Below are 17662 nucleotides of genomic sequence, written 5' to 3' on the forward strand. Positions count from 1 at the left end.
TACCTATAAGATTATAAGTCTTGAACTTTCACATTCAGCTGGCCTCAATGAATATTAATGTATCTATGGAGCTTCAACTCATCATCAAATGGATCAGAGAGAGAGAGAGAGAGAGAGAGAGAGAGAGAGAGAGAGAGAGAGAGGAAGAGGTCAAAGCCATGCATGTTGAAATGGTTTATCCTAGTGATGATAAGATACATGCACTATTTATTAGGGTTTTGTATTAAGTTCTGTGTGTCATTTAGGAAAAAAAGAGAGTGATTCCTTAGGGCCCTGGACCAAAGGCATCCATTCTACAGACACAATCTGCTGAGTGTACAAGGAAGGAAAATGGCTTCTGCTCTGTTAAGTCAGATTTCAAAGGAATGTTTCTTCCCTTTCCAGCTCATCACCATATTTGCACAGCAGACTGAGATCTGAGGTTAAAATATTTGGTCTTTAAGTAGTTACAAATCACCACAGGAACCAACAAAGATGACTGTGCTCCATTTTTACCTTTCCTACACACTGCACACTGAATCAGAGAAATTATACACTTTCTTTTTGCAGATACAAAAGTGAGTTCTAACACAGTTATCATTATCTATACAGGTGAACTGAAAAATGCACTGCCTCCTGTCTTATGTAGTGATCCATTACTGTTAAATCACTATAAAATGAAAAATATAATGGGCAGTTATTTAAATTCAAAGCTTCTATTGATTCAGGCCAAGGTTTTAAAAATAAGGTTTATTGACCAAAATGTACAGAATAGGGAATTAATTGTAAGCATATCAATAAAAGATTTCCATTTTCTCTAAACTCATAAAAAATGGTCTTGGGTAGATGACATGGCTCAGTGGGTGGAGGCCATTGGCAGCAGATCAGGCATTCAGAGTTCAGAACTCAGACCCCACACAATAGGACAGAAGTGACTCTTTAACACTCCTCTAACTACACCTGTGCTGTGACCTGTGTGTCATAGTACATGTGAGTATATCCACTTCAACTGAAGAATGGATAAATAAAATGTGGTACATATACACAATGGAATACTACTCAGCAGAAAAAAAACGACATCATGAGGTTTGCAGACAAATGGATGGATCTAGAAAAAATCATCCTGAGTGAGGTAACCCAGACTCAGAAAGACAAACATGGTATGTACTCACTCATAGGAGGATACTAGATGTGGAACAAGGATGACTGGACTGCTACTCACATCACCAGGGAGGCTACCTGGAAAACAGGACCCCAAGAAAGACACGGGCATCGCCCAATGACAGAGAAATGAAATGAGATCTACATGAACAGCCTGGACATGAGTGGGGGTAGTGAAGGGCGAAGGTCGAGGGAAAGAGAGGTTGGGGGAGCGGAAGATCCCAGCTGGATCAACAACAGAGAGCGAGAACAAGGAATAGGAGACCATGGTAAATGAAGACCACATGAGAATAAGAAGAAGCAAAGTGCTAGAGAGACCCACAGAAATCCACAAAGATACCCCCATAACAGACTGCTGGGAATGGTCGAGATACAGCCCAAACTGACCTACTCTGGTGATGGAATGGCCAAACATCCTAATTGTTGTGCTAGAAACCTCATTCAACTACTGAAGGATCTGGATGCAGAGATCCAAGACAGTTTAAAAAGAAAAAAATAAATGTATGTGGCACACAGGACAAGGTCTTATATGCCTGTGTTTTAAGGAGAAAGGGACATTTGTAGAATAGTCACAGAAGAGGGTTTGTGACTGTTGTTTTGGTTGATTTTTCTCTTTCCTCCCCCTTCTCAGAGCTATTGGGACTTCCCTGAAACATGGTGACCGACTGACTTCCCTGTGTGCAACACAACTGCCATCTCTGATGGATGACGAATACTAAATCCACAACAACCTTCCTGTGAAAGATAATTCAAAATGTTTAATAAAAACTAAAACACAAAAGAAAGGTGATACATGACTGCTATGGGATGTCCTGTATGCTGTGAATATATGTTGCTATGATTGATTGATAAATAAAATGCTGATTGGCCAGTAGCCAGGCAGGAAGGATAATGTAGGTGGAACAAGGAGAGAGGAGAATTCTGGGAGGTAGAAGGCTGAAGCAGAGAAACACTGCCAGATGCCACCATGAGAAAATGTTAAGATACTGGTAAGCCACAAGCCATGTGGCAACTTATAGATTAATAGAAATGGGTTAATTTAAGATGTTAGATCTACATAGCAAGAAGCCTGAGCCATTAGGCCAAATAGTTTAAATAATATAAGCATCTGTGTATTTATTTGAGTCTGAGTGGCTGGCAGCCCGGGCGGAACTGGAGGCAGCTCCAGCTACACATGACTATAACCTAGCAATGTGGAGGCTGTTTTAGAAGGATTATAAACCAGGACAGACTGGACTTTGGAGCAAGACATTGATCAAATATTAACTAATAATTAAAACTTAATTCAATTCATTTATGAACAGGTAGAAATTAGATTCCTATATAGACTGAGGTGTAGCAAATCTTAACAGGTCTTATTAATAAAATCAAACCTGGAGCCAGGTATTGGAGTGAATGCTGGAAGATCAGAGAAGCATAACAAGCCACAGCCACCTCATCTTGCCAATTCCTCAGCTGATTCTGTTTCCTCAGACTGAAAGCCTCTGTGTTCTTATCCAAATAGATCTCAGCTGAACTGCTTCCCAAAAGCTTGAAAGCTTAACCAGCCTCTAGTTCCTGGTCCTCAGGCCTTGAATACGTTTCTGCCTCCTGCCATGACTTCCTGGGATTAAAGGCATGAGTCACCATGCTTGGCTGTTTCCAGTGTGGCCATGAACTCACAGATATCCAGGCAGATCTCTGCCTCTGAAATGCTAGGACTAAAGGCGTGTGCTACCACTGCCTAACCTCTATGTTTAATATTATGGCTGTTCTGTTCTCTGACCCCAGATAAGTTTATTAGAGTGCACAATATTTTGGGGGAACACAATACCACCACACTGAGGCTTCAGTAAAGCTAAGACTCCCAAAGCATCAGTAAAGCATGTCAGCCTGTCTTTCTACTAATAGGCAGGGCAAAATAAATAGTGAATCTACAGAAAATGATCATTCAAATACCAAAGAATGAATCCAGGAGTATTAGAAGTTCAAGGCTGGTTAGGGAAATACAATCAGTTTGAACAGGGCTAGCTTAATGAGAATCTGTCAAGAAATACCAGACAGAGGATGAAAGCTACCAAACTCCATGGGGCTGAAATGGCAAAGGGATAAAACTTTAACAAAAGATTGCCTACATTTAACATTGGATTTAAGCCACATGGAAATAGAGGATTTAGAATTATAACAGGAACAAAAAAAGAAAAAAATTAAACTAAGTGGCTCATAGATCATAGAACAGGTAATACAGTAGGAATGAGTATACACATTAGTCAACCATGGGGTATGATTATGGGTACAATCAATAAAGCATGTGTGTTGAACATAGGCAAAGAAGAAAAGACCCAGGAGATAGTAACTATTCACAAGACACAAATAGAGTACACATTCTGCATCATGAGCTCTTAACTTTACCTCCCATGGTGACCTCTACCCAAGAAACACAAGCTCACAGCTGCTCAAGAGGCTCATTAGAAGCTGATATTCTAAGCAGGTGTCCAAGCTTCTGTGTTTTCCCACTGGAGAAAATACTTGTGATGGCCACAGGAACTTTCTGACCACTAGGATTCCCTACTGGAGCCTCAGGTTTGGCCCTATTAATTACACCATAATCAAGGAACAGCTCTGCAGCATAGTCAAGGTCTACAAAGATCACTTAATCTGGATGCAGACATCCTTTTAGCCACTAGAACCTCACTCTAAATGTTACCACATGCTCATTTCACTCTGTATGGTGCTGTAGGATACAAACAAATTCATTAACTGTCGCCTTTTGCAAAGGCAAATACCAGCAATTCTAGTGCTTGGGAGGTAGATGCAAAGGAGCAGAGCTAGCTTGTATAAAATGATACTTCATATAGAAAAAAACAAAATTAATAACAATCGTGTTAATCTGTATATTTTGAACAAATTAATACGTCTTATAAGGCCTTTTGTCCTCTGACCAACTATGTGATGACCTGAATACATCTGTGACAGTCCAGCCACCTCTGTGACAGCCTGCTTGAGAGTGTCTTTGGAGGAGAGAGAGGAAGTTATTTTCCTACGTATTTGGAAACTAGCTGTCCACACTGGCAGTGCCACGTTTAAATGGAAGTGCCTTCCATGTTCTCGGGCACTGAATGAAAGGTTCCTGAGAAAGTTACCACTGTTGATGCCTCAGATAGTTTCTGCAGAAGCTGGAGAAGAAATTCACTAAACACCACAAAGAAAATGCCATCAAGAACAAAATCTAGCAGAAACAGTACATTAAGCCCACAAAAGTACAACAATAGGATTACCAACTAACACATGTAAAATAAGTACAGGTATTATCTTTAAAGGGATAAAAGACAGCTACATCTGCCTATAGTCTCAGAACTTGAGAGATGGAGATACAAGGATCAAGAGTTCAAAACCAGCCTGGGGACATAAATCCCTGTTTCAAAACAACAACAACAAAACAATAAAAATTAAATTCATTTTTAAATGATATAAAAGGCAACTTAAAATGTAACTAGCCAACAAAGTTATTAAAGGAAAAACACAGAATTATTTGGGGATTTTTAAAAATTTGTATTTCTAAAAAAAAAATCAATAATCAGGAAAAATGACAAATATGTGATATGAAGGCAGAGAGGAGGTTCTTAGGATTAAAGGATAAAATTGGATGAGTACTGGAAAATAATGGACAGGAGAGAATAGAGGAAGGATCAACCAATACTAATGATATATAAAAGGCGTATGGACACCCACTAGTTGAACAACACAAAACAGACTCCTTTTTTCTTTCGTAGTTTGGGGACCTTCATGTGTGTGTTTGTTTGTTTTCGACAATTTTTGTATTATTGGTTGATTTTTTTTTTAGTTTGATTTTATTTTCCTTTTGTTTTGGGGAAAGAAAGAAATAACATGAAATTGAGTGAGTAGGGAAAGAGGTAAGGAGGAACTGGGTATTAAGGAGGGAGGAAAACCTGATCAAAATACATTTTATGGAAAATGTAATTTAAAAATATCAAAATATAATTTAAAAAGAGTTAGATCCACAGAAGATATGAGTTATTAAATGAAAATCAAAGTGCAAGGCATGAGATACCTCCAAAAGAATTACTGGTCAGGGAGACCACAGAGGTCTCCAAATAACCAGGCTGTTGCTGTACCCTTGGTTTTCCACCATAACTACATGGAAACACCCTATTTCTGAAGACAACATAAACTTGGTGTCAGGACATAGAGAAATCAATCTCAAACCAATCAGGAAACTTGTGCTAGCTTTCAATGGGCAAAGGTTCTTTGCAGGATGCTAGGGGAGTGTCTTAGTGTGCTAGGGTTTTTATTGCTCTGAAGAGACACCATGACCTCTGTAACTCTTATAAAGAAAACATCTAATTGAGCTGTCTTCCTTGCAGTTTCAGAGCTTCAGTCCATTATCATCATGGTGAGGAGCATGGCAGTGTGCAGGCAGACTAGGTGCTGTCTAACTCTTAATATGTAGTCTACAGGAAGTCAACTGACACACTCAGCAGTATCAAGGGCATAGGAAATCTCAAAGCCCACTCCCACAGTGACACACTTCCTCCAATAAGACCCACCCACTCCAACAAAGACACACCTACTAATAGTGCGACTCCCTATGAGATTATGTGGGCCAATTACTTTCAAACTTCCAAAGGGAGAAAAGATTTGAGTGGTCTATTCCAGCACTGGACCGTGCATGCCACAATACTGACCTGCTAGGCAAGATGTGCCTAGTGGAACAACCCTTAGATGATAACTAATTGCTTTCTTATTGGAGTTGAAGTATGTTGTGTTTGATATTGTAATCCAAATCAAAAGCCCATGATTGTCAAAGTCATGGGCCCTGTATGGAACCTGCTACTATCATTTTGCTAAGTGGTCATGTGAGCAAATTTCATTCTTAATATTTATGTTTATGGCCTGGCCCTGGGCTGCTCTCAACTTCCATGAGAGAAGCTTTTTACAGTGGGCAGGTGGACAGTGCAGAGAAGCAGAACTGGTCAAAGTGCTTAGGAGAAGAGAATATGTGCTCAGCCATAAAGAAGACATCTTCATAAACCTCTTTCCCCAAAAAACACCACCACTCAGGAAATGGGAAGGAAGAGGAAACAGAAAGGATGTAAGAATCTGATAAGGAAAAAAGCACTGTGAAAAGCAACTTTCTGGACATGACAAAATTCCTGCATAAATGAGGGGGCATCTACTACCACTCAAGGAATCACTATTGTTAGGTGACAGTTGCTGGAAAAGGGAAATTCATTCTTCTTGGGGGGTGTGGCCACTGGCAGATATCCTTGCTTCAGTGGCTGCCCTACCATGCACCAAGGGACAGCATTAATTTACAAAACACAAGTTAGAGAGGCACATGTTAGGACAGAATCAGAGGAAGCTTGGGGGGCTAGTGAAGGATATGAGCATACTTTATTTTATGTATATGAGATATATTCAGGAAAAAGAAATAGTCTTAGTAAAGATAGTCAATGAATAGTTTTCTATCAGATAACATAACACTTGGAGTCTACAATATGACATCTTGAAATGGAAGGCAGATATACATACATATATATGTATATATATGCAAAAATGTTCTTATATTTATAAATAACAAGCAATTTATATAAGCTAACTACAGAAACAAATGAAGTGAATGTTTCAGATATTTATAATCATAGTATCTATCAGGATGAATCTAGTCCTTTCAAGTGATCTTAAGCTGTTGATTTGCTTATGCCCTGTGCATCTTAGAACACACAATCCTTAGCTGTGTTCATTATTACATCACTAGCAGTCAGCTTCTAGACGCCTCTTCTTCTCTGTCTAATGCTTGCTCAAACCTGCCTTATGCATCTTATCTTTAGCTGTGAGCTCCACTGACAAAGAGAAAAGCATTGTGAAATGAGAGAAAAGCTTTTGCACACCATCATCACAACTGTGCACCAGTGTTAGAGTGTGAAGTTTCAGAAAACTCACAGTTTAAATGGGCCATCACCAATCCATAGCCATTTCCCTTTCCTTTCATCGTATTTTAATCCAATCCAGTAATTGTTTGTATTCATTTGGAGCTGAAGGAACTTCTGTAAGGAAAAAAAAACTCATCTGATGATAAAATTTCCCTCTGTTTGGTGAGAAAACAATAAGATAACAGGTCCCAGCTATTCTTATGTCAGTTCTCTGCTGTCCTTTCCTTCAGCACCTCAGTCTCTCCAAGTTCATTTTTAAAGTGATTTCCCACTAGTAGCTCATTTATGTCAAAACCAATGTCAGCTACAGAAGTTATTTAAAATAAAAATTTCAGGTGTCTAGAGATACTGATTTATGAAATGATTTATGTCTTTAGACCAAGTCTCACTATATTACCAGGGCTAGTTCTGAACTCACAATACTACTGCTTGTGACTACTAAAAGCTAGCACACTGCATACATGTTTCATTAAAAAATTTCTGACACTCTAAGAAATTATTCAAATGTGCATTCCCAAAGACTACAGAGGCATGTGGGAAGTGTTCATATGGTAAGTAATGCCTGTCTTCATCGCAAATTCATTAAAATAAAAAATCCTGTGTGAAAAGTTGTGTATGAACCTCCATGCTCCAGAGAGGAAGCAGTTTTGAAGTTCAGACCTAGGAGTGACAGAAATTAAGGAGGAAAGGGACAGATATTTCGAAAAATTTAGTGTCTGACAAGTGATATGAAAATGGCATCATATCTACTAAAATTTTTGAATATATCTTAAAATATGGGTTTAAATTTAATTATGATTAGTATAACAAATGACAATTTACATAATTATTTGACATTAAAAAATATTTTGTTGTATTTTTTATACATGTATGAAATTGGTGTACAAATTTTGTACCATGCTCTAAAGGACAAAGTTCTCAAGCTGATCCTGCAAGCATTTTCTAGAGAAATATCTTTTTCATATTAGAAGAGATTTTGTTAGTAATAATTTAAATAGAAAATGTCTGTATCTTGGCACCTTTTTTCTTTTAATTACTCATTTCTAAAAACAGATATCTTTTTCCAAAAAACATAAAAATAGTATAAAGTAATGATTGCTGACAGTTTCACTGAAAAGTATCATGGAGCTAACTGGTAAAACTATTAAATTCTATGGATCTCATATAATTTCCATTTTGCAAATTGGCCCAGAGGTCAGTTACTTTCTCTATTGTCCTCCAATTACTCATCTCAGGCAATCTCACTGATGAGTTCCAAAGATAAAGCCCTAGACTGTGGTCTCTCAGGGTGTAGCTGGCACTCTATGGAGATACATAACTGTCAATCACAGGATGTGTTGTACCAAAGGGTTAAACTTATTCCAGGAAAACATGCTTCTCTGAGAGACTCTCTTATAGACTCCTGAGAAAGGGAGAAGCCTGCAAAGACATGACTATCTCTTTAGTAACCAGTGTCCTCATAACGGACCCTGTGTCCTGATACTAAGCCAGCAGCAGGAAGGAGTAGCCTAGGATACACTTACTGCACAGTTTTTGCTCACATTACGGGCAAACCAGATACAACACTTACAAGTCTCTCTTTCAGTAAACCTGCCTGGGCTCAGTATCTCACTATCTATCACTTAGAGACAGCATCTAAGAGAAGAAATGGGCATGTTAAGAGTCTACAGTACCAGTTCATTTTCATCCTCTATCTTCAAAAGGGATAAGCTGTGGTCATGGCAGGTCTGTTTACAACCAGTCCAGTTTTTTTTGTTCATGATGAAATAATAACATTTTATGCCATAGCAGAACCAGTGTCCTTCAACACTTGTGACTACAATAGAAAAGAGAATGATGAAAATTCTTATTTTCCAATAGTCTGTTTTCAGAGCACTGTTTTAATTAAACATCAATAACTAAGTAAAATTTCAGAGCTCTAAGAAATTTAAATTCCAGAATATTAAGAGATTACTTTACACCTATGCAGTATGCAGTGTTGTTTATAACAGTACATATATATATGGAAACAGCTGATGTGTCCATTGTGTATAAATCAGTAGAAAAAAACATAGCACATGCACACAAAGGAATACTATTCATCCTTTAAAGGGAAGTAAATTGACTGGGCATGATGACTTATGCCTATAACCTGAGTACTATACACAGTGAGACAGGAGGTTCACCACCAGTTTGAGGCCAGCCTAGGCTAAGTAGTGACTTCCAAACTAGCCTTGGCTATAAAATCGACTCTAAGACAACCTGGGCTACAGAATGAAATTATGTATCACACCTCAATACCTTGAAAGAGATACTCAACTAAGTGACGAACATGGATGAACTTGAGGATGGTGCAAGATTAAAGTCAGGCCCAGGGCCACACTTTATGTCTCAATTCAGATGAGGGTTTTAACACAGCCCAACTCTAAGAAGCAGAGGCTTGTGAGAGCTGGAGTGTGGGGAGCAAACACTTGCTGCTCAGAAGCAGTTACAAGGATGACTGAATTCTAGACCTGCAGCAATGCACTGTGTTCCCAGTTCATTCACACACACTGTGCACTTAAGGATGTGCTGTGGTCTGTGTTAGATGCTCTTAACTTAAGAGAAATAAAAGACACATGAGGGAGCTTTTGAAGGAGTTAGTCTATTTTCCTGATTATATTGATGCCTTCAGTGATATGCCCACATGCCCAAACATGTCAAGTTGCATACGTTAAAATGTGTGCAGTTGTGTAGCAATAATATCTCAATGTGATTATTTTGTTTAGGGAGGGGGAGGAGGCCTTGGTCTATTAACAAACTTTATTTCCAACCTTTTTTTTTTCCTGTAAAGAGGTATCATTGTGTATTTTAGGCTGGCCTGGAATTTGCTGAGCTGTCCAGATTGTCATCAAATTTATAATCCTCCTATCTCCTAAGCACAAGGACTACAGCAATATGCTACAATTTACAGATGACAAAGTTATTTTAAAAAATGACACAAAATATTTTTCATGGGTCTGAAATATTTTTTAAAAAAAATTGGCACTTTTTTTCTATCATTTTATAATGTAGCAGTTTGAAAGATATTATTATTCCTTGCATAATAATGATTTTAACCTCTATCATGGTATAGTGAGATCATATGCAAAAGCTCTTCATAAACTATAAATTCGGAAAAATATTTATTGATGAATGATAAACTGTTGTAATTAAATTTAACCAGTCACAATACAAGGTAAGAAAGGTTCTGTGTAATGCTTTATATTTTCATCTTTCTGGTCTCATTCACTGTGTCACTGACAGTTACACAAGTGTGGACACCATTTTGAAGCTGCAAAATGTGCTACAGGGAGCTTCACTATGGTCACAAATAGGCCAACTCTCTCATACCAAGGCAGAAGGAAAAAACAGATACAGACAATTATTTTTATAACTGAATACATATAAATGCTCTAAGTCCATTTCAGCCTAAGAATTTGGTGAATGCACTCTTAATGGAAACTTCCATGTTCTGTCAGCAACAGAGTTGGAGATTCAAATTTGCCCACAGACCAAAAGAACCTGAATTGTCAGCTGTGCCGACTTTCAATTACATCCCCTTAGAGCAATATAAGCCAAAAGAGCTACTGAGTTCTAGAAGCTATAAGATTCTCCGAATTCAAACAGGGATATTTGGGGTTCCAGGCCCTTTCATGAGATAAGGATCCCTAAGCCATTAAGCCACAGATCACCAGCATTTTAAGCTACTAATTGGACTTCAAATCTTTGGGGGGAAGAAACATTAGAGAATAAAGCAATTCTTTATTCAAGATCCTCTCCTTACCTCTGTGCTGTTTGTAATCTAAAACAACTTTAGTTTCCTGGTAGCATCTGTTCAGTGTTCTGTTGAGGGAGGACAGACGGTCTTTGAGGGTATCACACTCTGTAGATTTATTTTGAAACATTTCTTTCTTTAAGTAGCTGTCATTTTGCATGGTGCTCTTCTCTTGATGAAGATTATTCAGAGATCTCTGCAATTCATGTTTTTCTTGACTATACTGAAAAACTAAAATTACTAGCAGTTATCACACCAAAAGTTCTTATAAGGATTAAATACTGAAATTTAAGATAATAGAGAAAACCCATATGGACAACCAACACATATTATACTGGAACTGGTACTTTGACATTTAGAAAGTAACACCTCACTTAACTCACTATAGGAATGGAAATACAAAATTCTCTCTATCAGGGTAACATTAATGTAAAGCAAACAATACAGCTGAATAAAATTGTGGTGGATACACCACAACTTCCAATTCTTTAGTTTTTCATAGCAAAAAACTTTCAAATAAATAAGTAAAATATTCAGTGAATACTTAACACAGCATGAAAAATGTAAACTAAAAAACATTAAGAAATGGCACAATTCTCACTGGACTGGAGGGAAAGCAAAATATCCAGATACATAGCCCTGTCTTAGCACAGCTTAGGAGTGATTTTCTCTAAACATGTGAAGGAATTCAATAAAGCTCAAGCTTTATTGTCACTGTACAGATGAAGTCTTTTCACTTAACCGTGCCCTTAATATATATGGAGGAAAATAAAAAGAATACCATAATTTCTTTTGCACAGCTGTTTCTCACAGAATGTTTATGTACTATTTACAATCACCTAAACTCAGAAAGCAGATTACCATCAAGTCCTCAGAAAGAACAATACCAAGAATGAGAAATAACAAGGAAGCTCAAAACAGCCCCGGAGTTAATAGACTAGGTATGTATGAGAACAAGACACTACAGTTTGTCAGGTCAAAAAAAAAAAAACACACAAACAAAAAACACAGTCCAGAGCAATCTGGCTCATCCCCTGATTATAGGCAGAACAATGATCAGAGAGTGTTATCTGCATAATTTGTGTCTAAAGTTATTGCTTAGGCAGAAAGGCAAAGATTATGTATACCAGTTACTCACTGTGTGTCACCAACACTGCAACTGCCACCAGCAGAATGGAACAAATGACTCCCAGAGGTATTGCAATGAGGTGCCACGGAACTGAACACTCTTAATCAAAACAAACAAAAAGCAAAGCAAGAAATAATCACCGTGAAAAGAGCACGTCCCAATACTAGTTATAATTTTATATAGCATGGAAATGAGGGGGTATTGGTCTCAAAGTTTTACAGAAGTCCACCATACAAGCTGACTGAACATGTGCTTACAAAATTTGTAGATTTCTACCTAAAACGCACCCACTATAGGAATCCTACATGTGTGAAGTTTCACAGGATTTCAAACTTCTTTTAACTTTGGTCTTATATTTTCAATCCTCCTTCTTCAGCCTAGAATAGTTAGATAACAGGCACGTGTCCCTCCCCCAGTTCTACAGGATCAAAAGTACATCCTTCAGAAAGCACTGTAGGTATAGACATAGTCCAGGTAGACGATCCCAAACTGGAGTGTGCAGTCCACCAAGGGAGCGTAACTGAGGATGAGGAGAAAGGGAAGAGGAATGGATGTTCTTCAGAAATATAGGGAACCGTGGCTATTCTGGAGCTGACTTGTACACATGCCCGTCCATTCTGGGACCTAGAAGTCAACTCTATCTTTTTTTCATCAGTTCTGTTTTTCCCCTTGTGGGAGCCCGTTCTCGGGTTCCTCGTGGCTTTACCCAGCAGGTCCACATAGAGGATGATTAGGACCACGGGCCTGAGTGCAGGTGTCTTGAGATGGTCTGCACTTGGCTGTGCTGGGGAGGAGGTCTTTTGCTCCACCCCTTGGCTTCTCTATAAAAACCCTGGGGCAGAGACAGTCGGGCCCGTTGGAATAGGTTCCAGGCCCTCTCGAGGCTATCCTTTATTTTCTATCTGTTTATCTCTGCAATAAATCCTTCTATCTAATATTTCCTGCTGCTCGCACTCAAGAAAACTCTGGGGAACTGTGGGGGTGGTTGGGTAAATGCCCCACATCCCCTAGACTATACTAAACATCTTTGTGTGTCTGAGGTGTTGGGAATCTGAAAGCAAAGCCTCTGGTTATCACTGTTTCAAAGAAGTTAAATTTCTCAGCTTGGAGTTCACCTGATACAGTTCATGCAGAGAAAGCAAACAAAGACAACAGAAAAGTGAGATTTCCTCTTTTTTATTAATAAACTTAATTATTCTTTGACATTTCTGCAAATTCATAATGTGGTTTAGTCATCCCCAACCCCACTACCCTCTCTCATGCCCTCTCTTCCTCTGCAGCTTCTTCCCAGGAAGAGACTTCCTCTTCTGATGAAATACTTTTGCTGTATCATTGCATTAGATGTTAGAAATATTTAAGACTATTAAAACACCTTCTGCTCAAGTGAAAGTATTGTTTCTAATGCGTACTTTGTATTTATTTAAGATTTCATTTCTCTAGAACATTTGGTGTTTCTTCAGACTCTAGTTTGTTACTTTTAAAGGTTTCAGAATTATTCTTGACTAGACTAATAATAAAAACCTCCTAACAGTTTCTCAAATTGATGAAATGTATTCGTTTCTCACTTGTTAATTTTCAACAACTGTTTTCTTATAGACGCCTATTGATCTCCTCTGTCCATCTGGCTTTCACTGTTACCAGCTAACAGTTAAGAATAGTTATTTTTTTTTCTTTTCCTTTAATCTTTTTAAGAATGATCACTTAATTTTTAAACTTATTTTTGAACAATTTTCTACATGATTGCTCCCCCACTTGTACTCATTTATCTCCCCCCTCCCCCTGTGCATCACCAAGCCCAGCTAAAATGGAGGGTTATTGTTTTCCATAGAAGCCAGTAGGATATTGTTTTCAAATGTCAAAAGTTACAATGCATAAATCAGGTGAATTTAGACACTTAAAAAACTTACCTTTGTGACCAGCTTCTCTAGACCCTTGAGTCTCATCAGCCCTTCCTCGATTCTGCAACTCTGAAGAAGACTTGTGGAATCTCACAGTTGTGTAAGTAATCTCCTCATCACTCATCTTGGGAGTAAGTGAAGTACGTTTTGTGTTACAATCTGCCTTGAGTGATTTCTAAAGAAAAAGTTAAAATGTCCACCTTCAGGAAGGTACCTGGATCTGATGCTGCAGTGGGGTGGGAAGAGGTGGGGTCTGATTAATTCCTCTAATGATCCAAACACCCTAAATCACATGGACTGACAATGATTTCCACTAGACATGAGAAGTCTTTGAAGATTTCTGACATTTATACTTCTAATGTTCATAGCACTTATTATTAGGAAACACAAAAAATTAAAAATTTACTATTAAGTTATTGTAATATTGGCACAGCCTATTTGTTTAAAAGAGTTAACATATAAAATATGTTAGGCATAATTGGTACCACTGTAAATCATTGAAGCATTTTTAAACTATCAATTCAAACAACAGTCAGAGATTTCTGAATATCTAAAAATTTTGCTTTAAAATTGTTTATACATTTTTTGAGACAAAGTTTCTCTGTGTAGTTTTGGTGCCTATCCTGGATCTTGCTCTGTAAACCAGGCTGCCCTTGAACTCACAGAGATTCACCTGTCTCTGCCTCCTGAGCACTGGGATTAAAGGCTTGCACCACCACCTCCCAGCTTATTTATACATTTTGATAAACATTCAAATATAAAAGAAAAGTTCTTGCAGTCTTTTCAATTGTATTTGACTCTCAGAATTTCCCTCCAAAACAATATATGAAGGTTAATACTGCAGGTAATTACCATTTTGGGCTCCAAAACACATACAGACTTTTTGGGTTAAATTCAAGAACCTAAGTTCTCCAACCTCTCCACCCAGATTAAGACTACACATTCTTCCCCAAGGTCAGTCCTGGTGAATGCATGGAACTAGGAAAGATACTCCTGCATGGGGTAATCCAGATACAGAAAGACAAATACTGCATGTTCTCTCACATTTGAGGTCCTAGCTCCAACTCTTCAGACACGCTATAGAACTTGGAGTGATGGTAGCAACCAGGAAAACAAAAGAGGATTCCAGGGATGTGGTGTGGGAGCAATAAAGAGGGGTATAGAAGGAAAAAACCTGAAATTTTAGTCTCAAATCATTCCACATACATGATTATTTCACATATTATATTCTAGTATATGATGTTGCCATAGGACCCTGTATGAAAATGCATTTTTGTCACTAAAAGAAGTCATTAGCTGATGCCCATGAAAGATTCAATCTGATAGTAGATATCAATAATTATTAAATAACAAATATTTGTAACTCATCTTGCCCTTTACATTCATAACTGAGAGGGTAGCCAACAGATAATATAGAAAACAAATAGTGCATGGATTGATTCTTCTCTAGTTTTTTATTTATGAAGTTTTCTGAAGTCATTCAAATTTACCCTTATTTGCTGAGAAAAAGGAAACTTTCTATTACAGAATTCCTTTTAAAAATCTTTATTTATTGTTATTGGGTTTTTAGGGGGAGAAGGACGTTCCTGAGCCATAGTGCATGAGTCCAGAGGACAACATTGCCAAGTGAGTCCTCTCATTCCACCTTTATGAGGGTCCCAAGGATCAAACTCAGATGGTCAGTCAGGCTTGTGTAGCAAGTACTTAACACACTGAGCCATCATACCTGGTTCCCGTTATGACTTCTTCAAGATGGATAATATATAAAAATTTGACCCAGCTACAGAGCAATGAACTCCATAGAATCCTCTGCCTAACTCTCTTAGCACACAGCAGAAGTCGTAGCCCACCCAAAACTAAAATAACCAGTGCTAAACTCCAGTTTTCACATACTGCCAGAGTGAACCAGATCTAACACAACCAACACGATTTCCCCAGCAATTTCAGTCTGATACCACAACATCTGAAATTCTCTCCAGTGATAGAAAAACAATAAAAGTAGCTGTTACCTGTGTCTTGACCCAGAAATGATTTTGGTGCAGGGAATTTAATCCCTCAGGTGGGGAAACAAGTTGGCCTTCCTGGACTGATCTTCTCAGAGGCTCCAAGAGAAAAGGCAGAACTGAATCGCCTCTGGGTGATACTTAATTAAGCTCATGACTTTTTGCCCCTCCTCTTAACCAAAGTGAAAAGAGGAAATTGTATAATAAAAGCAGATTCTGATGTCAAAGGAAAGAAACAACATATCATGTCAGATGCTGCAATCATGTCCATAATTGATATTTGAATACTAAAATATAACACATCTGCGGAGAAAGTGAAATCAGTGTGTTAGCAAAAAAACACTAGTAAAAAGAAGTGACAGACATTCCCCTACTCCTAATTTCGTAACAGACTGTTGGAAATTTTCCGTTATGTTACCAATAGGAAAGAAAAGTTATTTCCTGTTTTTGAATTATGCTTATTAGACCTAAGTGTTTTAGGATGCCTTTATGGACTCACATTTCCACTGTGAAACTTATTGTAAACACTTCTGGCTTTTTATTCATATATAATGTTTACTGTGAACACTGATTTCATTCCATATGGAGTAGTCTGTTGCTGATATTTTCATGGTGCTAGGATATCAAATCTAAGACACTGAGCATGCTCCACAAATACTTTATCAGTGAGCTACAGACTTAGGCTTTGATTCTGTTTTTTGTTTTTTGTTTGTTTATTTGTTTTGTTTTTGTTTGTTTCTTTTGAGACAACTGTTGTATCATACTTGCTATGTAGCCCAGGCTGGCCTCAAACTCACAGGACTCTTGATTCAGTTTCTTCACTGCTGGGATTACAGCTATATACCACCACACGGGTTTACACCATGAATCTGGTTGATAGTTCCTATTAAATAAAAAGTATTTCTATGTTTTATAAGTACTGGTCTATGCACTTTTTAAGGCTAACCATAGCTATTAATCACTTGAATACAGCACAAATTAATTAATCCTCTACTGCTGAACATCTAAGTTGTTTTACAATACTTTGTTGTTGTTAGTTTAAAAATTACATGGGATATACATTAGAAATATACTTAGAAAGACATTTTATGCCTTGAAGTCACAAGATTATCACAATCCCTCTAGTTCATTTATAGTCTACCAGTTGTGTGTGAAAATATTCATAATTTATTTTTTAAAGATGAGATAAGGTTAATTTTCTTCTGTGTGAGTTCTGTCCATAGGTTTGTGAATGAGAATTCATGGAAAAAAAAAAACTGTGTCATCAAAGACTGATTTACTGATTAAAACCACAGTACTGGGGTGAGGTTGAAATGTTGCAGATCCAGATGCATTTGCTTACCAAAAAATATCTCTAGCCCTTTAAATAGCCATTTCTTGCCCACCTATGTCAGAACTAATGTCCTGTGACTAATAGATAAAGACTTCATGAAATCTATTAACTTTACAGGCCACTAAGTTCCACCAACCTGAAAGCTAAGAATGTCATCTGATGGCCTATACATCTTCCTCCATCTATCTATAACCACCTCTCTGATGTACCCAACAATATATGTTAATTTTGCCTCGATTTAGAACTTTCTCCGTTCTGTGAAATTACAAAACTCCATGAAACTGTTTCCACCTTGAACATGAGCTAGGATCACTTAAAATGGCTCCAGAATAAACTACTGTTATTCCCTCTAACGTTAAAACTGTTTTTATATCAGCAAATCTCCATTCAAAGCTCTTGCTGTGCATATTTACAGTGAGGACTCACACTCTAACACTGAATGCTGAGACTT

At 37.7% G+C, this 17662-nt stretch overlaps 1 protein-coding gene across 1 annotated transcript; it reads right to left on the reverse strand.

The window, feature by feature from the left end:
- Positions 1-3565: 3565 nt before the first annotated feature.
- Positions 3566-13999, reverse strand: LOC131906521 (killer cell lectin-like receptor 2). Its single transcript, XM_059257136.1, has 6 exons — positions 13885-13999; positions 11987-12076; positions 10858-11079; positions 8747-8889; positions 7084-7187; positions 3566-3710 (listed from the first exon to the last, which is right to left on the reverse strand). Exons 1-6 carry the CDS (start codon positions 13997-13999, stop codon positions 3566-3568), a joined length of 819 nt encoding a protein of 272 aa, XP_059113119.1.
- Between the last annotated feature and the right edge of the window lie 3663 nt (positions 14000-17662).

Source organism: Peromyscus eremicus, chromosome 3, assembly GCF_949786415.1.
Source record: "Peromyscus eremicus chromosome 3, PerEre_H2_v1, whole genome shotgun sequence".
NCBI lineage: Eukaryota > Metazoa > Chordata > Mammalia > Rodentia > Cricetidae > Peromyscus > Peromyscus eremicus.

What these genes read in the sequence shown, in the direction of transcription:
- LOC131906521 (XM_059257136.1), bottom strand. Translation starts at nt 13,999, where the DNA reads ATGAGTGATGAGGAGATTACTTACACAACTGTGAGATTCCACAAGTCT. An exon ending in TGCAGTGTTGGTGACACACA is followed by an intron (nt 11,080 to 11,986) that starts GTGAGTAACTGG and finishes TAGTAATTTTAG; the next exon opens with TTTTTCAGTATAGTCAAGAA. An exon ending in AGATTACAAACAGCACAGAG is followed by an intron (nt 8,890 to 10,857) that starts GTAAGGAGAGGA and finishes TTTCTATTGTAG; the next exon opens with TCACAAGTGTTGAAGGACAC.